This window comes from Paramisgurnus dabryanus, chromosome 6, assembly GCF_030506205.2.
Source record: "Paramisgurnus dabryanus chromosome 6, PD_genome_1.1, whole genome shotgun sequence".
Lineage (NCBI taxonomy): Eukaryota > Metazoa > Chordata > Actinopteri > Cypriniformes > Cobitidae > Paramisgurnus > Paramisgurnus dabryanus.
The window spans coordinates 37,991,408-38,017,113 of NC_133342.1; the positions used below are offsets into that span (position 1 = coordinate 37,991,408).

At 37.0% G+C, this 25,706-nt stretch overlaps 1 protein-coding gene across 1 annotated transcript in view; it reads right to left on the reverse strand.

Annotated features, from left to right (window-relative positions):
• lrrc24 (leucine rich repeat containing 24) overlaps positions 1-25,326 on the reverse strand; it is a 46,760-nt gene extending 21,434 nt beyond the window's left edge. The window contains exons 1-2 of the mRNA XM_065276709.1: positions 24,974-25,326; positions 1,239-1,431 (exon numbers count right to left, since the gene is read on the reverse strand). Coding sequence (XP_065132781.1) covers positions 1,239-1,400 — 162 coding nt within the window. The 5' untranslated portion in view covers positions 1,401-1,431; positions 24,974-25,326. The remainder of the gene's footprint in view (positions 1-1,238; positions 1,432-24,973) is intronic.
• Positions 25,327-25,706: the final 380 nt, after the last annotated feature.

Genomic DNA, 25,706 nt, shown 5'->3' on the forward strand with positions numbered 1-25,706 from the left:
GAATTACATACAATATAATTTCCTAACTAAATCTGAGAGAATGCGAAAACATTCAAATATTTTTTTCCCCGCTATACTCGATGGGCAGGGCGGAGATACATTTTGGTAGCCCTCGGGGCTCGGGCTAGAGATTTTGCGAGCCCTGGATATCTTATAACAACAGTTATAAGCCACAAGGAGGTGGTGAACTGAGAACGCAGGGTGCTATATTTCCCCTTATGAAAAAGGCTAACAAGGTATCCTACAGCTAAATATATATTTCCAAAAAATTAAAAATAAATTAAAGAACATAATTTAAGCTTGTTAAATGCAATTTTACAGAGCCCCTGACTGTCATTACAGAGCAGCAGAGTCTGTATTTGTGTTTATCAGTTAGATTAAAGTAATTTTAAACTTTAAAACTGCATTTAAAGGCAGACAATGCCCATTCTGTAATTTAACTTTGCGTGCTCAGAATTTTTACACGTTCACTGTATGATTTAACGAAATACGAATAGCCTAGTATTATGGATGGAGAGGCATTTGCACTTCATTGCATATTTTGAAGGCCCAGCTGAAGTACCCACGGTTCGCCACTGATGTTAGCTAATGCATGTTAACAAATACAGACATATTGTAAAGTGTTACTTACTTCCTCTTTAAATAAATAATGTTATTTTTGTTAACATTGTCATGACATGTTGTACATTAACAAGATTTTAGAAAGACTGCAACACTGACAAAAATAATGCCTATGCCAAGCCTTTATCTGTTAACATTTTCATAACCTTGATAATGTCAGATGAAAAATAATTTTATATTGAAGATTTTGAGACATGTAATAACAGTCTTTGTTTAATTTTTTATTTATAATGTGCACTGAAAGGTCGTGAACAAGGACTGTGAGCAGCTGAGCAGTCCCTATACCCATAAAACCCCTGTCCCATGTCTGCATGTTTATGTGACCATTATGAACCGATTATTAAATTAAGATATTAGGTCCAATAACAGGTAATAATAACAATAACACTACTGATAAAAACTTTAAAACAGATTAGAAATACATGCAAATGTGCTCTTCAATTATTGAACTATATCCTTAAAATCTCAGGGGGTACTTCAAATAAATAATTTAGCTCAAGGATGCTGTGTTGTTTCAACCCAAAATGCTGGTTATTTTAAGCCACAAAAATGTCATTTTTATTTCATGATCTCAAACAAATACATCACCAAAGTCAGAAATAATGTTAACCACACACCTGTGTGCCGTAAGCGACGCCTTGTGGGATTTCTTTCAGTCCAATGGATCCGCATTCTACAGTCAAACTATAGCAGCGGCACCCAGAAGGACAAGCCAAAGAAAACACACACAGCTGGGCTAAAGTGAGCGCCCACACCACAGACAGCTGTCGAGAATTCATCTCAGGCAATGATGGGAAAGAGGCAGAGAAACTAGAAAGAGGAAAAAGAAGGGAAGAGATGGATTACAGTTAAGCCAGTTTAATTACAGTTAAAGAATAATCGTCCAAGAGGAAAGAGAAAGACAGAATGTTTCGTTGTTAAAGAACACATGCACGTGTGAGCTAATCGAATCTGTAACGCACCAGATTCACGCTTAAGTGGATCGGAAAATTGAATCCTGCGGTGCAGAAACGGGAAATAAGCAGAGAGTTAAAATAAGGAGACGCAGCATGGATGGATGGAGCTCGATCGGTCCTCTCAGGCCCCAACAGAAGAGTCTCTTAGGAGGGATCTGTGGTGGGCTCTGGTTAATTAAACATGAGATGTGAAGCACACTTGCTAGCCGCCTCAGGCCTCTTCTGTCTGTTTGAGGGACTATACTATTTAAAAAATAACTCCATATACTGCCCAAAACACTACAGTCCCTCCCAGGATCGAAGATCAAAACCTCGGCTTGCTCTTCTTCCCAACCATAGCTATTCATCAAGACATGGATTATGTTGAGTATAAACAAAGATACTGTGACTTTGATTTATGCGTAACTAGACCAGATGTACATCCTAGGCTCTGTTCCAAAACGTAGTGTGCTGCATTTTAATGTAGGCAGCATTTTAAAATAGTTCACTGAAAAATTCAAATTATGTCATTATTTACTCACCCTCATGTTTTTTCATGCCTGTATGACTGCAAACACGACTGAAATGAAGCAAGTCATGTCTCCTGTGTTTTTAAAATAAAGGTGCTATGTGGTGCCATAGGAGGACCACTTTTGGCTGTATAGTTCCATAAAGAACCTTTCTGTTTCACAAAAGGTTCTTTGTAGTGAAAAAATAGATTAGATTATAAAAAGGTAAGAAACATTAACATTTATCCATCTGGCTTTTATCCAAAACGACTTTCAGGTTATTACATATAGTTACAGCTTGACGTCAGGCCAATATTAGTTTTTTGACGTCAAACAGACATTATTGCTTGACGGCACACTGACGTTTGATGTCTGATGTCTGACGTTGGTGTTTCATGTCAACCCGACTGTCACGGAGGCTGAGGCAGGGGTTAAATACATACGCAGTTTATTACGGTAATCCACAAAAACAGCAGAATTAAAAAAAAAACATGAACAGTTTAGGTAATCCACAAACAGGGTCAAGATGCAGGCAATGGTCAGGGCAGGCAGAAAACAATCAATAAGCAATACAGTTCACAGGCAAAGGTCAGAATCAAGGATACTAGAAAACAAGATATGCTCAGCTATGTAGACAGGGCTAACAATGCATTTTACTGAGTGTGCGTGTTTGCATGATTTAAATAGTCCTGGTAATAGGCAGCAGGTGTGGCAGAAATTAGTGCGGTGCAAGGCATGTTGGGTCCAAAGGATGATGTAGAGGTGGTGATCGTGACACTGACATAACAGCTTGACGTCAGGACGCCGTTGGTTTTTGACATTATACCATCATTCATTTTACTACATCAATCCGACATAACAGATAGATGTCAGTCAGAAGTTGTTTTTTGACGTCAACTCCACGTAATTTACTACATCAACACAACATACCAGCTTAGTTGACGCTGGTCCAACGTTGGTTTTTGATGTCAACTCGACGTTATAGCTTGACGTCAGACCATCATTTATTTGCTATGTCAACACGACATTCCAGCTTGAGGTCAGTCTGATGATGGTTTTTGACATCAACTCGATGTAACAGCTTGATGTCAGAAGGTCATTAATTTACTACATCAACACGACATAACAGCTTAGTTGACGCTGGTCCGAAGTTGGTTTTTGATGTCAACTCGAGGTTACAGCTTGACGTCAGACCATCATTTATTTACTACGTCAACATGACATTCCAGCTTGAGGTCAGTCCGACAATGATTTTTGATGTCAACTCGATGTAACAGCTTGACGTCAGAAGGTCATTAATTTACTACATCAAGTCATGTCTCCTGTGTTTTTAAAATAAAGGTGCTATGTGGTGCCATAGGAGGACCACTTTTGGCTGTATAGTTCCATAAAGAACCTTTCTGTTTCACAAAAGGTTCTTTGTAGTGAAAAAATAGATTAGATTATAAAAAGGTAAGAAACATTAACATTTATCCATCTGGCTTTTATCCAAAACGACTTTCAGTTTATTACATATAGTTACAGCTTGACGTCAGGCCAATATTAGTTTTTTGACGTCAAACAGACATTATTGCTTGACGGCACACTGACGTTTGATGTCTGATGTCTGACGTTGGTGTTTCATGTCAACCCGACTGTCACGGAGGCTGAGGCAGGGGTTAAATACATACGCAGTTTATTACGGTAATCCACAAAAACAGCAGAATTAAAAAAAAAACATGAACAGTTTAGGTAATCCACAAACAGGGTCAAGATGCAGGCAATGGTCAGGGCAGGCAGAAAACAATCAATAAGCAATACAGTTCACAGGCAAAGGTCAGAATCAAGGATACTAGAAAACAAGATATGCTCAGCTATGTAGACAGGGCTAACAATGCATTTTACTGAGTGTGCGTGTTTGCATGATTTAAATAGTCCTGGTAATAGGCAGCAGGTGTGGCAGAAATTAGTGCGGTGCAAGGCATGTTGGGTCCAAAGGATGATGTAGAGGTGGTGATCGTGACACTGACATAACAGCTTGACGTCAGGACGCCGTTGGTTTTTGACATTATACCATCATTCATTTTACTACGTCAATCCGACATAACAGATAGATGTCAGTCAGAAGTTGTTTTTTGACGTCAACTCCACGTAATTTACTACATCAACACAACATACCAGCTTAGTTGACGCTGGTCCAACGTTGGTTTTTGATGTCAACTCGACGTTATAGCTTGACGTCAGACCATCATTTATTTGCTATGTCAACACGACATTCCAGCTTGAGGTCAGTCTGATGATGGTTTTTGACATCAACTCGATGTAACAGCTTGATGTCAGAAGGTCATTAATTTACTACATCAACACGACATAACAGCTTAGTTGACGCTGGTCCGAAGTTGGTTTTTGATGTCAACTCGAGGTTACAGCTTGACGTCAGACCATCATTTATTTACTACGTCAACATGACATTCCAGCTTGAGGTCAGTCCGACAATGATTTTTGATGTCAACTCGATGTAACAGCTTGACGTCAGAAGGTCATTAATTTACTACATCAAGTCATGTCTCCTGTGTTTTTAAAATAAAGGTGCTATGTGGTGCCATAGGAGGACCACTTTTGGCTGTATAGTTCCATAAAGAACCTTTCTGTTTCACAAAAGGTTCTTTGTAGTGAAAAAATAGATTAGATTATAAAAAGGTAAGAAACATTAACATTTATCCATCTGGCTTTTATCCAAAACGACTTTCAGTTTATTACATATAGTTACAGCTTGACGTCAGGCCAATATTAGTTTTTTGACGTCAAACAGACATTATTGCTTGACGGCACACTGACGTTTGATGTCTGATGTCTGACGTTGGTGTTTCATGTCAACCCGACTGTCACGGAGGCTGAGGCAGGGGTTAAATACATACGCAGTTTATTACGGTAATCCACAAAAACAGCAGAATTAAAAAAAAAACATGAACAGTTTAGGTAATCCACAAACAGGGTCAAGATGCAGGCAATGGTCAGGGCAGGCAGAAAACAATCAATAAGCAATACAGTTCACAGGCAAAGGTCAGAATCAAGGATACTAGAAAACAAGATATGCTCAGCTATGTAGACAGGGCTAACAATGCATTTTACTGAGTGTGCGTGTTTGCATGATTTAAATAGTCCTGGTAATAGGCAGCAGGTGTGGCAGAAATTAGTGCGGTGCAAGGCATGTTGGGTCCAAAGGATGATGTAGAGGTGGTGATCGTGACACTGACATAACAGCTTGACGTCAGGACGCCGTTGGTTTTTGACATTATACCATCATTCATTTTACTACGTCAATCCGACATAACAGATAGATGTCAGTCAGAAGTTGTTTTTTGACGTCAACTCCACGTAATTTACTACATCAACACAACATACCAGCTTAGTTGACGCTGGTCCAACGTTGGTTTTTGATGTCAACTCGACGTTATAGCTTGACGTCAGACCATCATTTATTTGCTATGTCAACACGACATTCCAGCTTGAGGTCAGTCTGATGATGGTTTTTGACATCAACTCGATGTAACAGCTTGATGTCAGAAGGTCATTAATTTACTACATCAACACGACATAACAGCTTAGTTGACGCTGGTCCGAAGTTGGTTTTTGATGTCAACTCGAGGTTACAGCTTGACGTCAGACCATCATTTATTTACTACGTCAACATGACATTCCAGCTTGAGGTCAGTCCGACAATGATTTTTGATGTCAACTCGATGTAACAGCTTGACGTCAGAAGGTCATTAATTTACTACATCAACACAACATAACAGCTTAGTTGACGCTGGTCCGAAGTTGTTTTTTTATGTCAACCTGACATTACAGCTTGACGTCAGACCGTCATTTATTTACTACGTCAACACGACATTCCAGCTTGACGTCAGTCCGAAAATTGTTTTTGACGTCAACACTACGTAACAGCTTGACGTTAGAAGGTCGTTAATTTACTTCATCAACACAACATAACAGCTTAGTTGACGCTGGTCCGAAGTTGGTTTTTTATGTCAACTCGACGTTACAGCTTGACACAACATAACAGCTTAGTTGACGCTGGTCCGAAGTTGGTTTTTTATGTCAACCTGACATTACAGCTTGACACTCGATGTAACAGCTTGATGTCAAAAGGTCGTTAATTTACTACATCAACCCGACATACCAGCTTAGTTGACGCTGGTCCAACGTTGGTTTTTTATGTCAACTCGACGTTACAGCTTGACCTCAGACCATCATTTATTTACTACGTCAACACGACATTCCAGCTTGAGGTCAGTCCGACGATGGTTTTTGACGTCAACTCGACGTAACAGCTTAATGTCAGAAGGTTGTTAATTACTACATCAACACGACATACCAGCTTAATTGACGCTGGTCCGAAGTTGCTTTTTTATGTCAACCTGACATTACAGCTTGATGTCAGACCGTCATTTATTTACTACGTCAACACGACATTCCAGCTTGACGTCAGTCCGACGATGGTTTTTGACGTCAACACTACGTAACAGCTTGATGTCAAAAGGTTGTTAATTTACTAAATCAACACGACATACCAGCTTAGTTGACGGTGGTCCGAAGTTGGTTTTTGATGTCAACCCGACGTTACAGCTTGACATCAGTCCAACATTGTTTTTTGACATCAACCCGACATAACAGCTTCACATCAGAACATATTTAATTTACTACATCAACACAACATTCCAGTTTGACGTCAGGCCGCTATTGTTTTTTGACGTCAGACCATCATTAAATTCCTATGTCAACCCAACATAACAGCTATACGTCAGGAGGTTGTTAAATTACTACATCAACAGGACATACCAGCTTAGTTGACGCTGGTCCGACATTGGTTTTTGATGTAAACCAGACATTACAGCTTGACGTCAAACTGTTGTTAATTTACTACGTCAACCCAACGTTACAGCTTGACATAATTCCAATGTTGGTTTTTACGTCAACCTGACATAACAGCTTGATGTCAGAACATCTTTAATTTACTACATCAACACGACATTTCAGCTTGACATCAGTCTGACAATGGTTTTTATGTCAACCTGATGTTACAGCTTGATGTCAGACTGTTGTTAATTTACTACTTCAACCCGACTTTACAGCTTAACAAAAGTCTGACTTTGGTTTTTGACGTCAACCAAACATTACAGCTTGACGTCAAACCGGCATTTACTACGTCAACATGACGTTAGAGCTTGATATCAGTCCAACATAGTTTTTTTACATTAACCTGAGATAACAGCTTGACGTCAGAACATCTTTAATTTACTACATCAACACGAAATTTCAGCTAGACGTCAGTCTGACGATGGTTTTTGACGTCAACTTGACCTAACAGCTTGACGTCAGAAGGCCATTAATTTACTACATCAACATGACGTACCATCTTAGTTGACGCTGGTCCGACGTTGTTTTTTGAAGTCAACCAGGCGATACAGCTTGACGTTAGACTGTTGTTAATTTACTACGTCAACCTGACATTAAAGCTTGACCTGAGTCAGACGTTGGTTTTTGACTTCAACCCAAGGGTTAACAGTTTGACAACAGTCCAACAGCACAACATTATGAAATACCTGCAAAAGCCTGTAACGTGTTCATTATCCTTAGTTCATCTCTCAAAAGTATTTTTACATTAGTGATTATATCAGTGCCATCAAAATGGCAAGTCCTTGCGTCATTGTTTATGAACAAAATAGTAAAAATGTTTTCAATATAACGAGACTACCCAATTACATGTGTCAGTATTTTCTGATGTGACTACAGTTTTGATAATGATTTTAAATAAACAAGGCTGCACTTTGTTAGTCTGTATATTATAACTGTTAATAGTCAACTGCATAAATCTACCAAAGCATTTACAATTTGTCCACAACAATAATCATTTCATTTTATGTTGTGCACAACTGACTAGATGATGCAGAGATTGAACAAAGTGTTTCAAAAAATTGAAGAAATGCTCCAAAGCGACTAAGAAAAATTATAAGAGGGTGTGACATATGAGTTACTGCCTGTATATAGAGTCGAGAAATCGCTCACTTGTGAGGGGAGATGGCAAAGGCATCCCTAGGTTTTGGAACAGAACCCTTGTAAAAAAAGATTGGCACTAAAAAATGTACTGGAGGTCCAGATCAATGCGATCTAAACGTGAAGGATGAGACCTTTTGGAATTGTAGATTGGAGGTCCGGATCAGGAACAAATATATTATTAGAGATCATAAAAGCGCGAAGGATTTATAGCACCACAGATTTGATTTCTCGGTATGAATAGCGCTCCAAACTTTACATAAGAAACGGCATCTCATTTTTCAAAAGCAAAAGGCGGTTCTGCCACATTAAAGCGCACTGAAAAATTATTGTCTTGACAATAGGGCTTTGTGAGAGCAGATAAAAATGAATCGCTTCATTTCAGCTTTGATGTGATACATTCGCGCAGTTCTCGCTTAAATGTGTCACTGAATGATGGACCGTGAGCAAATGTGAATATTTTATGCCCGTTGCCTAATTTAGAGAGTATTTGAGTGGACAGCGTGCTGGATTAATGCAACATGACCCACATAAGCCTTTTTATCGGTTGGCATGAAAGAGAAAGGAGATGATAAACATCAGCATAGAAATGGCAGCCCATTCAATCCCACTGTCCTGCACTCAGACGCTATTCTCCGGCTACTGGAGAAAGAGAATGGAAATCACAAAGGACAGGAGAACTGAGGGAAAATTGAAAATTTTGAATGAGTCTTGCTTTTAGAGGTTTCTTATGCTATGCGTGTTGCCTCGCAAACACTAGGAAATGTAAAATAAAGTGTTGAAAAGGTGATGTTCTCTCAGGTATGGCACTCTCTTACATGCACGTCTAGGTTCTGGGGTTATTCCACCAGATGAAATCCTTAAAGGTAGCGAGAACGTCTACTGAATTTAATATTTAGTGTCTTCACGGTGTGTTAACACTGTGGGACGTCCTGATCTGAATTCATAACAGGTTCTCTAGAAGAACTGCTGAGAAAAATGATAGATAGAATGATGGATAGACTGAAACAAGACAGACAAATAGATAGATCAATAGACAGATGCATGGATTGACAGATAGATACTATGTAGACAGACAGACAGTGTAATGGACATATGGACGGACAGTCAGATACTGTAGACAGACAGATGGAATAATAGATGTATGGAGGGATATACAGACAGACAGACAGACAGACAGACAGATAGATAGATAAATGAGAAGACAGATAAATACTGTGGACAGAGAGACAGAGTGGATGGCAGATAGACAGAAAAATAGGTGGATGGATAACAGACAGACATACTGTATACAGACAGACAGACAAAGGGATGGACAAATAAATATAAACACAGACAGGTAGATAAACTGAAAGACAGACAGGTAGACAGATATATAGAAAGACAGAGAGAAATACAAAAGTATTGACTGAAGGATAGACAGATACGCAGGGAGAGACAAAGTGACAAATAGATAGAAGACAGACAGATAGGTAGATAAATTGAAAGACAGACAGACTGTAGATATAGACAAATTGACAGATGGATAGAGAGACAGACAGATAGGTAGATAAGACAGAGAGGCAGACAGATATAGAAGAACATCAGAAATACAAATGTATAGATAGATAGATAGATAGATAGATAGATAGATAGATAGATAGATAGATAGATAGATAGATAGATAGATAGATAGATAGATAGATAGATAGATAGACAGGCGGATAAATAGACAGACAGACAGAAGGAAATATGCTGTAGACAGACAGATAGACATACAGAGGTATAGACAAATGGACTGATCTATAAAGAGAGAGACAGAAAGATAACTTGATCAATTAAAAGAAAGCCTGATAGATAGGTAGTTAAACTGAATAACAGACAGATAAATGTAAAAACAGACAGACAGGTGAGTAAATGGATGTATGGACGGATGGATAGACAGATATATGCTGTGTAGACAGACATACAGAAGGATGGACAGATGTATGGATAGAGAGACAGAAAGGTAGATAAATTGAAAGACAGACTGACAGACAGAAAGGTAGATACATTGAAAGAGAGACAGGCAGATAGGAAGATAAACTGAAAGACAGACAGAAAAGTAGATTAACTGAAAGACAGACAGACAGATCGGTAAATTGATAGATATATAAAAGACAGAGAGAAATACAAAGGTAGTTACTGACGGATGAATAGATACAGAGGGATAGACAAATTGACAGATAGATAGAAAGACAGAGAGATATGTAGATAAATTGAAAGACAGACAGACAGACAGACTGTATATATATAGACAAATGGACAGATGTACAGAGAGGCAGACAGATATAGAAGACAGTCAGAAATAAAAATGTATAGATAGATAGATAGATAGATAGATAGACAGACGGACAGATGACAGGTGGATAAATGTAGGGACAGACAGAAGGAAATATGCTGTAGACAGACAGAGAGACATAAAGAGTGATATACAAATGGACAGATAGATAAAAAGAGAGACAGAAAGATAACTTAATCAATTAAAAGAAAGACAGGTAGATAGGTAGTTAAACTGAAAGACAGACAGATAAATGTACAGAGAGACAGACAGGTGGATAAATGGATGTATGGACGGATGTGTGGACAGATGCTTTGTAGACAAACATACAGAAGGATAGACGAATGGACGGATGGATAGAGAGACAGATAGGTAGATAAACTGAAAGACAAACAGAAAGATGGGTAAATTGACAGATATATTGAAAAACATACAGAAAGATATATGGACAGATAGACAGATGGACAGACAAACAGACAGGTAGAACGACAGATGGAGAGACACAGACAGATAGGTAGATAAACTGAAAGACAGACAGAGAGATAGGTAGGTAGATAAATTGAAAGACAGAAAGACAGACAGATGGGTAAACTGACAGATATATTGAAAGACAGACAGATAGATATAGGGACAGATATACACAGATGGACAGACAAACGAGTGGAACAACAGATGGAGAGAGAGAGACAGATGGATTGATAAATTGAAACACAGACAGGCTGACAGATATATAAGATGAATGTAGATGTAGACAGACAGACAGACAGACAGACAGGAGAATAGATAGAAAGATAGAGAGGCAGATAGAAAGATAAACTTAAAGACAGATAGATAGATAGTTAAACTGAAAGACAGACAGATAAATGTAAAGACAGACAGACAGACAGACAGACAGGTGAGTAAATGGATGTATGGACAGATGGATGGACAGACAGATATACTGTAGATATAGACAAAGATACAGACAGAAGGAAATATGCTGTAGACAGACAGATAGACATACAGAGGGATAGATAAATTGACTGATAGATAAAGAGAGAAACAGAAAGATAACTTGATTAATTAAAAGAAAGACTGATAGATAGGTAGTTAAACTGAAAGACAGACAGATAAATGTAAAGACAGACAGACAGGTGGATAAATGGATGTACGGACGGATGTGTAGACAAACATACAGAAGGATGGACGAATGGACAGATGGATAGAGAGACAGACAGGTAGATAAATTAAAAGATAGACTGACAGACAGAAAGGTAGATCAATTGAAAGAGAGACAGGCAGATAGGTAGATAAACTGAAAGACAGACAGACAGATGGGTTAATTGACAGACATATAAAAGACAGAGAGAAATACTGTACAAAGGTATTGACTGACGCATGGATAGATACAGAGGGATAGACAAATTGACAGATAGATAGAAAGACAGACAGATATGTAGATAAATTAGAAGACAGACAGGCGGACAGATATAGAAGACGGACGTAGATGTAGACAGACAGACGGAGGAATAGATATAAAGATAGAGAGGCAGATGGGAAGATAAACTGAAAGACAAATAGATAGTAGATTAATGGATGTATGGCTGTGTAAACATACAAATAGACAGATGTATAAAGAGACCAACAGAAAGGTAGATATATTGAAAGACAGACAGACAGATATATAGACAGACAAATAGATGGAGAGACAGACAGTTTGCAAAAAGCAGGCAACATATTGCTTTGCACTATAATTGAATCAAGAAAATGTCAGATGTGGTAGTGTTTAGATATCTCTGACCATAAATGACAGCAACAAAACCCCGGTCTGGGTGAACATTTATAGTCCAGAACAACCTGCACAAATCTCCACACCCTACACGAGACTGCTTTACAATATAAATGTCACATTACTTTAGCTGCATGCTTTGGATGAGCTTTACAAAGGCTACATAGTATTGGCAAGCTGATAGGCTCTTTTTTATTGGTTGTGAATCCAGTAATGGACAGTCGGTACTTTGTGTGCTCTGTCGGAGATCAGCTCGAGGATTTAATATCTACAGAGCGGTATGTAACACAGAGATTGCTGTTCATTCACTATTACGGCCCTGAGCGGGATTGTGTAGGCACCGTTGTGCCTTCATAGCAGAAGAGTACTTAAAATGCGCACTGTATTAGATAGGAAGGCTCTGCTCAACGGAGGGTACTGTAATATAAACTGTAAATTTAACATCTGTTTACATGCTTATTTGCCTCCCTAATGGTGGATCAGTCTGGTTAGAGACCCATCTCATAATTTTAGCTGCTAATGAGACCAAATCTGCAGCCTGAAAGGAAATGTTAATAGGGATGCAGAATCGATAAGTGACCGGGTAATGCGCTTTTTAAATTAGATCAAACCAATTAGGCCAACATTGGAGAAAAATAATAGCAGAGGCATATTTTTCCTACATAAAGAGTAATGTACGTTATGTTTTTTGAACTAAAACATATACAGGCATAATGTCAGCATGTTCTGGATATTGTTAGGGCATTGCTATGCGATTGCTAAGATGAGTGGTTGTTAGTGCATTGCTGTATGGTTGCTATAAGGGTCTTTGGGATGGTTGCTAGGTGTCTGTTGTATCATGAATAGGTTCAGAAAAGTAACAAGCCACATGAATCAGGTTTTATCCCATAAACATTGTGGTTACAGTGCAGATACAGTAGCTTAGTGGTAAAGCAATGCTTTGCCCGCAAAAAGGATAATAGCATCTGACAAATGCATAAATGTAATAAACGTACAAAGGACCAATAATGAGTGGCCTACTTGACTCGTAGGGCTCTATCATACACCCGGCACAATTATAATTTTCACGTTTTGCGCTACGTTGTTTAAATAGCAAATGCATTTGCGCCCAATTTTGCGCCCATGGGTGTTCTGGTCTGAAAACAAGGTGTGTTCAGGCGCATTGTTGGCGCGTTGCTATTTTGAGGCAACTAAAATTGACTACGCCATTGACCAACTAAAACCTGGTCTAAAGTCTATGGCGCAATATTGTTTTTGTTTTGCTCCCCCTACAGGTTAAAAGTGGAATTGTCCATTACCACTGTGGTAAATACTGCAGCATTGCTGGCTCTGATTGGATTGCAGGTCTGCCGTAAAGCAAGTTTTTGTAGTTTTTACTCGAACTACAGGACCGCGACCCAACGGTTGGAAACTTCTTTAGTGCGGTTTTGGCCGATAGAGGGCTGCAAAGCGAATGTGAAAGTGCCGTTCACCCTGTTTCCAGTGGATGAACGACTGAAACTTTTTTGGAAAAAGTAAAAAAACTCTTTGGTGTTGCTTTAATGAGCGTGTTAGAAATATGCGCCTATAAACGGGACGACAAGGCGGGTTTGCTTATCACACACATGAATGCGCAGCAGCACAAAAACGCTTTTGAATATGAAAGATTAAAGGAATGAATGTAAAAGATTATTATTGAGTCTCTTGGACATAAATGAGGACCGATTATGAGACGTTAGAAGACAAAAAAAAACTGCTTCACCTGCAGCCTGGAAAGTAAATAAATGCTTTGCTTTAAACAAATCCATCTGTTTTTAAATGTTTTTTTAAATGGTATACCACAGATTTATTGTACATGATGACTCTGTACCTGTGGATATGGTGAGATGAGAAACATTAAGTAATGCTTTTTAAAAGTAATGCGTTGTTCTAGTATTGAAATGCTTCAGCTCTCGCATTTTTAAATTCTCTTGTTTGTAGTAAAAACCTTTTCTTGTATATTTGCAAATTATTTTATGAGATTATAATGATTATGTAGGATATCAATACATTTACAGCAATTAAAAGCCTGCTATTTGTACTTCTATGACTGAAAGAAAAAGGCTTTTAAAGGTTTTAATCCAAAAAAAATTTAATTTCACTAAAAATGAAAACAAAGTCCGTCATCTAAACAGGGATTAGACATAGCACCAGCGTAACTGGCTTTTAAAGGGGATGAGAGCTGAGACTCTCATCGGTTTATTGCACGTTACGCCCAAACACACCCATACTCATTAGGAAAATATGAACAACCCTTTTAGACTGTGCTCTAGGCGCACAAACCATTTTTCCAGTCATTAAATTAGCAAAAGTGGCATTGGACACGCCTGTTTAGACCGTGCGCCGTGCCCTTTGGACAATGCGCTTAGATTGTTAAAATAGGGCTCTCGGTCACGTGACCAACACAATGTGGGCCATAATAATAAGCGATTAATGAATGCAAATCTTTTTCCCTCCGAGTTATCTTTGATTATTTTTTGTCTTCTGTTAATCTCTTCCTTTGTTTCAGAGGTTCTGTCATCTCTTGTCTCCGCTTAGAGCCGAACGCTGCTCTCGGTTATAATAGTGCCTGCAGGCCTTGCCTTCAGAATCCAAACTCACTGCTATTGTTTCCATGACAACATGGGAGGCATGGCCAGAGGGCATCGCTGTATATTTGCACTCGGGCTTACATTTATCTCTCTCATCTCTTGCCCACGTTACGAGTTTGACAGCCTTCAAGTGTACTTATTGAGAGTCTGATCCAGCTTGAGTTTTTCACTGTCAAATGAGAGATTGGTGTGGGACTGCACCACGGACGGATGTCGTGTTAGATCATGCGATATGTGCCATTTGTGTTAATCATGTGAGTTAGTCCCAAAACTCCAAGCTTTTAGCCTTGGCGTTTTAACTTTCTATCCGGCTATCGGTTCGCTCTGAGGTTGAAAGCACTTTGAATATGCTATTATGAGAAGACGACAGGCACAGCATGTAAAGTTTATTCATTAAAATAATGACAGCATACCAGAAGCCCATTTCTGTATGGAAATGCAACCAACACTGAGTTAAAACTTGAACTTTGAGTTTATTTAATGTGAGATGGGAAAGATGAGTTTTTGGTTACAGAACAGCTGAAGTAGGTTGGTTCAATCGACTCTTAAGTAGGCTGAGTCTGAGTTAAGCACGTGCACAGCCACTATGAAAAGCCATCATCAATGGAGCTTCGATATTACGATTCACCATGGCAACACCACATGAAATAAAGGTCCGGATACTTTTCACTAGTAAAACTGGAAGTGCTGCTGCAACAGCAACTACAAGCATATATTCAAAATAATTCCTGCTCGAGTCAATGCATTGCATACCTTTAATTTTTCATCACTGAGGTAAATAAAATTAGTTTGAACCTTATTTTCATTTTCATGCAGATGCAATCCCATGGTCAAAAAGAACATTAAAGCAGCTAAAAACGAAAGTATGCATAAGACTTTGGCATAAAAGACCACAGACTTCATAAATGTTTTCCATTAATTTTAAATACCAAGCCGGTATTCAAAATCACCAAAAGTATTTCAACGTTGTGCACAACACTACCCACTAGACCAGCGGTTTTGATGAGTGAATTCTTAAGAAATGTAAAGGCAACTGTTTGGATATAAGAGCACGACCATAAAGGCCATATCTTATATGAATGCAAAGAAAATTATACCACTCAAATAAATGCACGTGGATATGACAAAAATCCACTTGGGGCCTCAATATCCTCTCATGACATAAATGCAATGTTAACTTCCTACAAATAAATGCAATGTCATCTTGACATTTTAATCACTTAGACAGTCTATGCATGCACCTAAATTGATCAAATTAGCTTTCCAAGTCATTTAAATTGCCTGTTTTAAATTTTAGTGTACTAAATATTTAAAATAGTATGTTAAAACTGCCAATCTGATGAAACTTAAATGAATGAATGTACTGAATAAACTAATGAGATATTTAAAAAATGTTACTGCTAAACAGGGGATCGCAAGAAAGAGTTTACAGAATAAAACCTGCTTCTGACCAGGTTAGGTCAGAGAGTAAGTAACCCTGGAAACAGACTCTGGGTTATAAGTTATCTCTCCTTCTGAAACAGGCTTGACATACCCCGCTGTCTCAGATTTGGCATACCTCCCATTCTGAAACAGAAAACTCAGAGTTTCACTCATTTCAGGGTTAACATACTCAGAGTTTTCAATTAACCTTCCTTCTGAAACGGGCCCCAGATGTAGCACCAGTATCATCATTATTATTCAGACTTTGTGCATTTATGAAAACAAACATCTACAGAGTGATTATAAAATAGTTAGCCGTTCCTAGTTAACATGAATTACTTGGGTTCACAATAGTAAAATCACTGTTACTTAGGTGTACAATAATGGTGTAACATTGTCAATAATCGTAAACAACAACAACAATTACACTACACATATAATACCATTAATAATTTAGTAGCCATTACAAATTTTGCATTAAAGGCATTACATTTCTGATTCCTTACTCTTGGTGAGTATAATTCACTCACCATAAAATGAATAAATATGTTTTTAACTAATAGTAAGTATCATCCTTTATTTAATTATTTACTTATGTAAACAATGCAATAGATATTGCAATATTGCAATACTTTTACTATTGCGGGTTGTTTTGGCCAGGACAATCATCTTGTGAAAGTCTGAAATCATGACAGCCCTAGTTTATACTCAGGGCTTGTGTTTTAAAACCTAATCTACACTATTGAACAACAACATGTCATAGTAGCAATGCTTTGCTGTGGTAAATTTAGCAATATTTGGGATAAATTATTCAACAATCTTTTAAATAAAGTATTTGTGATGGTTATTTAACCTTAAAAAACAATGGGAGGTTTTAAATGGCCATGAAGAGTTGATTCTACACAAACTTTAAGGATCAGTTTCTCAGACTGGGTTTAGATTAATCCAGGACTAGGCCTTGGTTATATTAGGACATTTAAGTAGTTTTAACAAATAAAACACTTACAGAAAACACTACAGGTGTGCATCTTGAGACAAAACAATGGCACTGATATACACTAGTCAACATTTGAAATGGATCAAAACAATTCATAAAAGTTGCCTTAAAACCAATACACAAACCCGATTTTGTTTTAGGGCAACTTGATGAACTTTTTTGATCCACTTCAAACGTTGACTAGTATGTATATAAGGGGACATTTCACAAGACTTTTTTAAGATGTAAAATAAATCTTTGGTGTCCTCAGAGTATCTATGTAAAGTTCTAGCTCAAAATATTACACAGATAATTTAATAAATATTATATTAATATGATATTATCTGTGTGCATGTTCAATTTGCCACTTTGTAGTAGGGCTGACACTTTTTATTCGATATTCGAATAGGCATTCGAACATGTCGTGAAATATCCGTATTCGAACTATAAATAAACCATCCGGTTTTAAAAATGCCATCTGTAGTGCATTTTTTACAGTAACACCTCGTAATAGGAAGGAGGCTGAGAGTGAGACTGATGACGGCAACTGTGCGCAAGAGGGGAAATCAAATTGGACCAACATTAACCTAATGTGCATGTCAAGATAGAATTATAGTTTGTATATAAAATGGTATATTATTGTTTATAGTGTTAAATAGCAGAATAAAAAGCTTGTGGTAATACGTTCGCATTATGAAATTAGCTGTGCCGACTGTCGCGCGTCACATAGACGAAAGAGTCAAGTGAGATCTGCTTAACTCAGCGGTAAGTTTAATTTCATCTCAAATATCAAATGTTTTGTTTTTTTTAATGCGAGGGGGGCATCTAGATATTCGAATATATTCGGATACATTACATGATATTCGATATCCGTTCGAATTAGATTTTTCTCAAAAGTGATAGCCCTACTTTGTAGGCGTGAGCAAAAATGTTTTGGATGTGTCCTTTAATATACAAATGACCTGATCTCTGCACTAAATGGCAGGGCCATGGTTGGATATTGCAGATTAGGGGGGGTGGTATTATTACAATAAGATCCCTTTATTGACACCAGAATTCAATTACCTATTGTTTCATATGCTTGGAGAGCTGCACGATTAATCGGTAAAAGATCGTGATCTCGATTCGACCCCCCAAACGATCTTAATCCAGCATTTCAACGATTCAGGTAATTAATTATTTTTAGGGAGGAAAGACGCAGTCTCGTCAGTTCTTTCGACAACACGCAATCACAGCGGCCGCAAATACATCTTGACGTCACATTTATTATTGCACAAGCCAGATGCGCATAAAGTAATGTCAATCCATGTGCCAGCAATTTGCACCAAAACGTATTCCTTTTTTTAGGCTGCTTAAAATGTCTTATTATAAAACGCCCAGTTCTGGTTCTTCATTCTGATTGGTTGGAACCCGTACTAAGCCGTTTTTAAATTACCCCGGTAACCCCACGCTTCAGACCGCATTACATAAGTATCACTGCACCACTGTTGCTGTGTACTGATTTATGAAAATAAACACCACAGTCTTTAATCATATTTTTAATTAATGGCGATATCCAGATAACTGTCAATAAATATTGTTGCGTCATCTCGTCGATAAAAAGAAAACTTTGTCTGAGGAGTTTCTAACTCAAGTTCATACGTCCGCTATTATCCACTAGATGGCGATCTTACCCAACTTGAACACTGACGCATTCACTCAACACTGAAAATACAGCGTGTAAGTTTTGATGGCTTTGAATCTGATCTCTTACATAAGTTCTTCACAAAAATTGAATTATCTCCGCTTTTAGCTAAAAAAATTGAGAGGTGATAAGAGAACAAATGAAGGTAGGATAAAATGTGTGTTTTTTTTTAAGCGGATGGTCTGTTCTTTCATTTGATATTTTATGTTTATTTAAAGAAGATAATTTTTCTGCAAGGCATTAAACTAAAACTGGGTGGCAACTTAAAAAAAAACACTGACGGGGAAAGAGTTCAGCATGCTTCCAAGCACATTTGATTATCACTTCAACAATATAAATGTTAATGTATGAATTAGATGAATGTTGGTTTATAAAATAAACACCCCAGTCTTAAATCATATTTTCATTGTGTCTTTGCTGCGTCTGTGTTGGTTGTGAACTGCGCTCTGTTTCAGTCACACTTGATTCTGAGGAACTACTTTGTTTGGCGGAAGAGTAATATTTGTACTAATATAATTACAACTTATTTGTGTTTTATTTTATAAAATCCCGCTAACGTTATGCATACGAAGTAACCGTTTTATAAACGCAATAACCCCCGCGAAGCAGTGGGGTTACAGTGCATTTTATAACAGCTAAGGGGGTTTAGGCACTCCGTTTCGTGTCGTGCCTAACAACGCCCCTTAGCTGTTATAAAATGCACTGGTAACCCACTGCTTCTTGGGGCTTATTGCTTTATTTTACATTTTTTATTTAAATAAAATTAACACATAATCACTTAACATTTAACATTAACTGAATTGCATAATTCTTTACATCTGTAAGAAATTTTAAAATAATAACCAGTAAAAATGTTAATAATAATGTTAAACTAATGTTTAGGGGTTGTAAGTCTTTAAAATTAACAAAGTTATTGAGAATCGTGATCTTTATTTTAAGCAAAAGAATCATGATTCTCTTTTTATACAGAATCGTTCAGCTCTACATGCTTGCAATGAATGGTTTACAAAATTGTTTACTCAAGTTACGGGGTGGATCTTTTTCACATTTTCTAGGTTGATAGAAGCACTGGGGACCCAATTATAGCACCTAAACATGGAAAAAGTCCCCTTTAAGATATGTTAGTACAATGTATTTTAAAATTAAGGCAGCTCAAACATGTATTTTACTCTGGAACCGCTTCTAAAAAATGTTGTTGTTATAATAGGTTCTCAAAACTTTAAGTTTTCCTAAGAACCACGGCACTTTAAAACGTCCCCAAAGGCATTAAGCTGTAAAACCTTTGTCTTACCCTTAATTTTAAAAGTCCAGGAAGATATTAGATATAGATATTTTCTCTAAAGTTGTGAACTGTGTGTCTATGTAAGATTGAGTGAGAAAGCAAAAAAGACTCATGTGGATTGCGACACTTTTATCATCACTTCAACGGTGTTTTCACACAATCAAGTTTCCTCTCTGCAGCGACTGTGTGTTTATCATTGGGTTCGCAGCAATCACGCAACACGAAGACAGTAATCAAACACAGCATACGCTAACCAAACCTCGAGAAAAATTATCAAAACACACATACGAAGCGCAATCATTTATCATTGCTCATCAATAGGACAAACAAACTGTCACACTTTATACAAACTGCCAAAACTACACCCACTGTTCTCAAATCAATACAAAGCCTGTGAAAGTCTCTTTCATGTGCTTGTGTGTCATCATTTGCGCAGAATGCCTAAACCTAGGCCGGTCCAAATGAATAGACATATCTGCTTGTTATTTAATCTCAGAGTCGTGTTCAACTGCAGTTTACTCGAATCGATTTTTGTCTTCTAACTGCGGATCAATTTGTGTATCTGTTTTCCAAAGAAGCAACACTGTGCACTGATTTTATTTTAAAACTTGATTTATGAGATGCAAAAAGGTGAATTGTTTTATCCCAAAATCCAAAGAAAAAATATGCATTAAGAACATGATGCTTGTTTAAGGCTGCATAAGTAATTGTCCTAAATCCTTATTACTGCAATGCGTCCTGGTCTTTTAACTCCTATTGTTCTCTTTGGCGACTCTCATTAGATTTGTATACAACTTTTTGCCCGTTAACTTACAGGAACAGTATGCCACACATGTGCAGTGTCATGTTGGTTAACTTTATCGATTGCTTCCTTGTTATTTACAGCACACTCGTATGTTGTTGACAATGTGTTTCTGCATCTACATTTTCAGTCAATACAGTCTGATAAGCCCGAAAAAGATAGGGCCATCATTTAATAACCGGTAGCATCCATCTATGTAGTCATACACAGACACATTCACATGCAAACATTCACACTCTTCTGATCAAGATTATAAACAATAAGGCTTTTTATCTTGATATATGACAACCTGTTCAAATAGTTAGTTAGAGCAGTGGTTCTCAAACTTTTTCATCGTGCGGCCCCCCTTGTATACGGTGCGTTTCTTCGCGCCCCCCCAAAGAAAATTTATGACCAAAACAGTTCTAAAATGTAACATTTTAATTAAACAAAACATATTAAATTATACAAAGTAGTGTTGTTGGTTAGTAGGCTTATTTTTTGGTTTAATTACACAGAATTCATAATAAATTAATGTATTTTATAAAATATCATAAAACTGGGCCCCCCCTGGCCCCCAGTTTGAGAACCCCTGAGTTAGAGTTTAGTGTCCACACTGTGGTTAATCACATACTTAGATGTCCAATACGTATGCTATATTTTTGATATGAAGTGGACTCTGATTGATAAAGATGGGAACTAACTGTTTTCACATTTTAGTTTGCTATTTTTGCCTTTTTGTCAAAATCTTTTTTATCAAATAATTAATCGTGATTAATTGCATACAAAATAAAAGTTTTTGCATAATTTGTAATAAATGTGTGTGCATTGCAATTTGCTTGTATATATAAATATTAAGTATGTATTTAAAAAGCACCATATATATAAAATAGAAAATATAAATATATAATATGTAACATTTATATATGTATGTATTTATTTATTTATATATATAATAATTACACACAATTATATTATGCAAACACACTTTTATTTTATAGGCGATTAATCGCAATTAATCTTTTGACAGCCCTACTTTTTATAGTAAAAGGGAGTAATTAATTCCTCTAGTTACATAGATGTGTGAGAATGCAAGGCCGTGAACATCCAACATATCCTCCAACCCATACGATTGACATATACTGAGATAATATTTTCAATTTAAACCGCCAGGATTAATTGTTTTTTATTACACATTACACTATTCAGGCATTTAGGGCAAATAACGCACCCATTTATTTATTATATGATATCAACAAAGCATACAAAAATGTACTTAAAATATAACAAGTGTACCGAGGTCAAACGATCGATTTATTTGAAGAAAAGATGCAAAAGTGATGACAATCCGCTTTAAATATCAGATCCGGTGTAGGCTGATTCAAAAACTGCAGCCAGAAGCAACGATGCTACGTCATCTATGATTGTGAGAAAGGCATTGGATCTCGTGTGTCTTGTGAACGATTGCATCATTACGTCAGCTAAGAATGTGAAGTGCTATTAGCTCTTGTGACCGACTATGTCATGCTGGTTTATGTTTGAATGAGATCAAACTGTGCGATTTGATCACAGAGTTTTTCATATAAAGTAATCGCATGGCTTTATTTTGCAAGGTTTTCAACACAAATGGTTTGTAATACTTTTATTCTGTTTTATGCAATAAATATGTGTGACTGTACTTTTGCATGTTGTCTTTTATATGGTTGAAAAGTGGTTAGGTTTAGGGTAAGGGTGAGGGTGATCCAAAATATCTTAAAACTATAAATGTAAAATTAAATGTGTCTAACCTGATGTATAAGGTAAAAACCTTAAAACATAACAACAGATTGTATTTATAAGCTACTGAGGACACTAATGCCTTAATACAACACTTTATGTCGTCATAAGGTGTTTGCACAAACGACTTATGAGGTTGTTATTTTTGGAGGACAGTCTCTGAACATCGGGGATATCACATTTACGGCTATTTGTATGCATGTATATTAAAAACATCAAATATTGGGAGGGGGCTATGCCCCCCTCAATGACTATTGTGGTTACAGCCCTGTCAGAATGAATTTATTTCATTTTATTTCATCATCTGTTATCAGAAAACAGTATGAATTATGTATACAGGCAATGTTAAAAAATGTGTTCGTTCATAAAAAGTGCTTTATATTTCATTAAAAACCAAAGAATGGCTTGTCATTTAGGCTTTTATTCATGATATTTACTGTATACTAATTACATTGCCAATGTAAACGTGAACAGTTACAAATTAAATCATTAAAGGTCCATTTCTAACCCATGTATGCAATATATTTTTTGTTTTCTACAATTATTAGCTATTTCGAAAAAATTGTAAACACTTCAGATTTTTATTGAATAAACATGAACTTGATTTTTGCTTGCATCTGCTCTTTTGTTGGTTGAGCATGTCTGTTTAACCTTTCTTTTTATACAATATTGCAGTGGTCTCCAACATAGTGCCCGCGGGGTCTGTGAGTTGCCCGCCAAAGCACATACTATTAATAGCCTCAATTTTTATTTTTATTTATTTATATATAAGCTTGCTTTCTTTTATGTATGTTAACAATTTAAACTATGATAAAACATATGAATGTGTAAAACAAAAAAGTTTTGAGTAGACTATATCAAAAAAGTAGTCATCCAGTATTGAGAAAAAGGTTAGAGACCCCTGGAATATTGGCTGTAAAGTGGCTGAGATATATGTCATACAAAGTAATGATAGAAAAAAACAAAGGGGGCGGTTTATCAAACTGGGTTTAGATTAATACAGGACTAGGATTACAATTGTTATATTAGAACATTTAAGTAGTTTTTACAAACAAACATTATAAAAAAAATAACAGGGCTAATGGTGTGCATCTTGAGACAAAACAATGGCACTGATATACACTGCTAGGTCAAAAAGGAGCCCAGCAGCTTGGTTGAAATTAACCCATAACATTTTTATATTTGACCCAACAATGGGTTAAAACAACCCAGTATTTTGGGTTGAAACAACCAAGCATGGGTTAAATAATCAGTACAAGATGTTTTTAAATTCATGGCAGCTCACACATGCATTTCATTTTGGGACTAAGATAAGAGCTGTCTGGGAAACCACCGCAAAATGTACAAAAATAAATTGCTTACTTTATAGGACTTATTTCACACAGTACCCTTAGTTATTTTCAACACATTGTTGGGTCACATATTTTAAAGTAAAATATAAATAAATATATGAATAGATATGTCAACTGTTAATGGATGTTGTTGGTTGATTTGGCACTAATAGATTGATGCTTCTCTTGGTGGGGTGTATGATTTCTGATTTTTTTAAACGGAAACAGTCTGCCACATTTCAGTATGATCCAATGCATTTCTACCATGTTTTTCATGCATGCACAGTAGGTGACGAACCTGTTGCAACAAATACCTAGTTGCATTGCATGCTATTCCTGTAATCTTTCTCTTTAGTATTTTGTCTATGTTGTTACCGCACTAGTGTGCTTTCATATTTGCTGTAGTAAAGCTCATATATATCCAGGGTGCAAAAACCAGCAGTTCTCATCCATCTACTGTGCCACTCAATAGCAGGAGACAAATCTACTACTTCAATCATGATGAAAGCTGCACATACAGGACAAATAGGTCTATGTGGACTATACTTCTTTCCCATTGCCTTGATTACATTCCTGTAGTTCAGAGCATTGCGTTAGCAGTGCAAAGGTTGTAGGTTTGAATACAAGGGAGCACAAACAGTAATAAATATATAGCTAACTCGAACACACAGCAGTTGCCAGATGCGTAAGTGTTACAGTATTGCGCAATAATGAATAATGAAGAAACATTTAAAGTGTTGCATGCATGCAACAGTAGCTACTTCAAAGATACAGTATATGTAAGACAGATCAATATGCAATATGCAAGTATGTTACTACTTGTTACACTTAGCTGTAGAAAAAAATGAATATATGAGAAACAAGACTGCACGTGAATTGAATTAGAGAAAGTGTTGGAAAAGTAAAATGCATTGGGATCTTTTAAAATAAATTTGTCATCTTACCTGTAAAATGCTCGGTAAGGTTTAATAGCCGGTCTCTGTACGGACTGTGTTTTGGGTTGAATTCAGACGGATTTTAGGACAAACAGCATGAATGATGATGAATCCACGCTGGGACGGCAAACAAAGCGGCATTTGAGCTGCGATCCTGACAGGCCACCGCTATGTCCTGCCATTCTCCACAGATGCGATGTGTGAATATTCCGGTTAAATCTCTTTTTTATTACAATAACATCAGCACGCGTCAATGATTTACCGATAGATCTCCACAAACCAAAATAACGTCTCATATACACGTGATACAGATTATGAATCCTACTTCTCCTTTTCCTGCTTCCCTATGAGCTCAGCTGATCCGACTACACACACACACGCAGCTCTCTCTCTCTCTCTCTCTCTCTCACCCTCTCTCTCTCTCGCGCGCGCGCGCTCTATTGTTCGCTGTGATTGGTAACGTAAGGCTTGCATCAATCAAAGCTGACGTTCATTCAGCCTGTTTTGTTTCATTTCAAAATGTTCAATGAATGAAAAATATTAAAATAAAAAATGTATATTTTAAAGGCAAAATTATCTACAAATAGCGCAAATGTCTGTTGATTTTTACATATGAACATATAAAATACAATGTACTGTATGCCCACATGAAAAGACTGTAGTAACTGTACCATTTTATGCTAATTATAGTAAAATTAGGCTACTATATGAAACCCTAATGCAGTATCAGTTCTAGCCATAT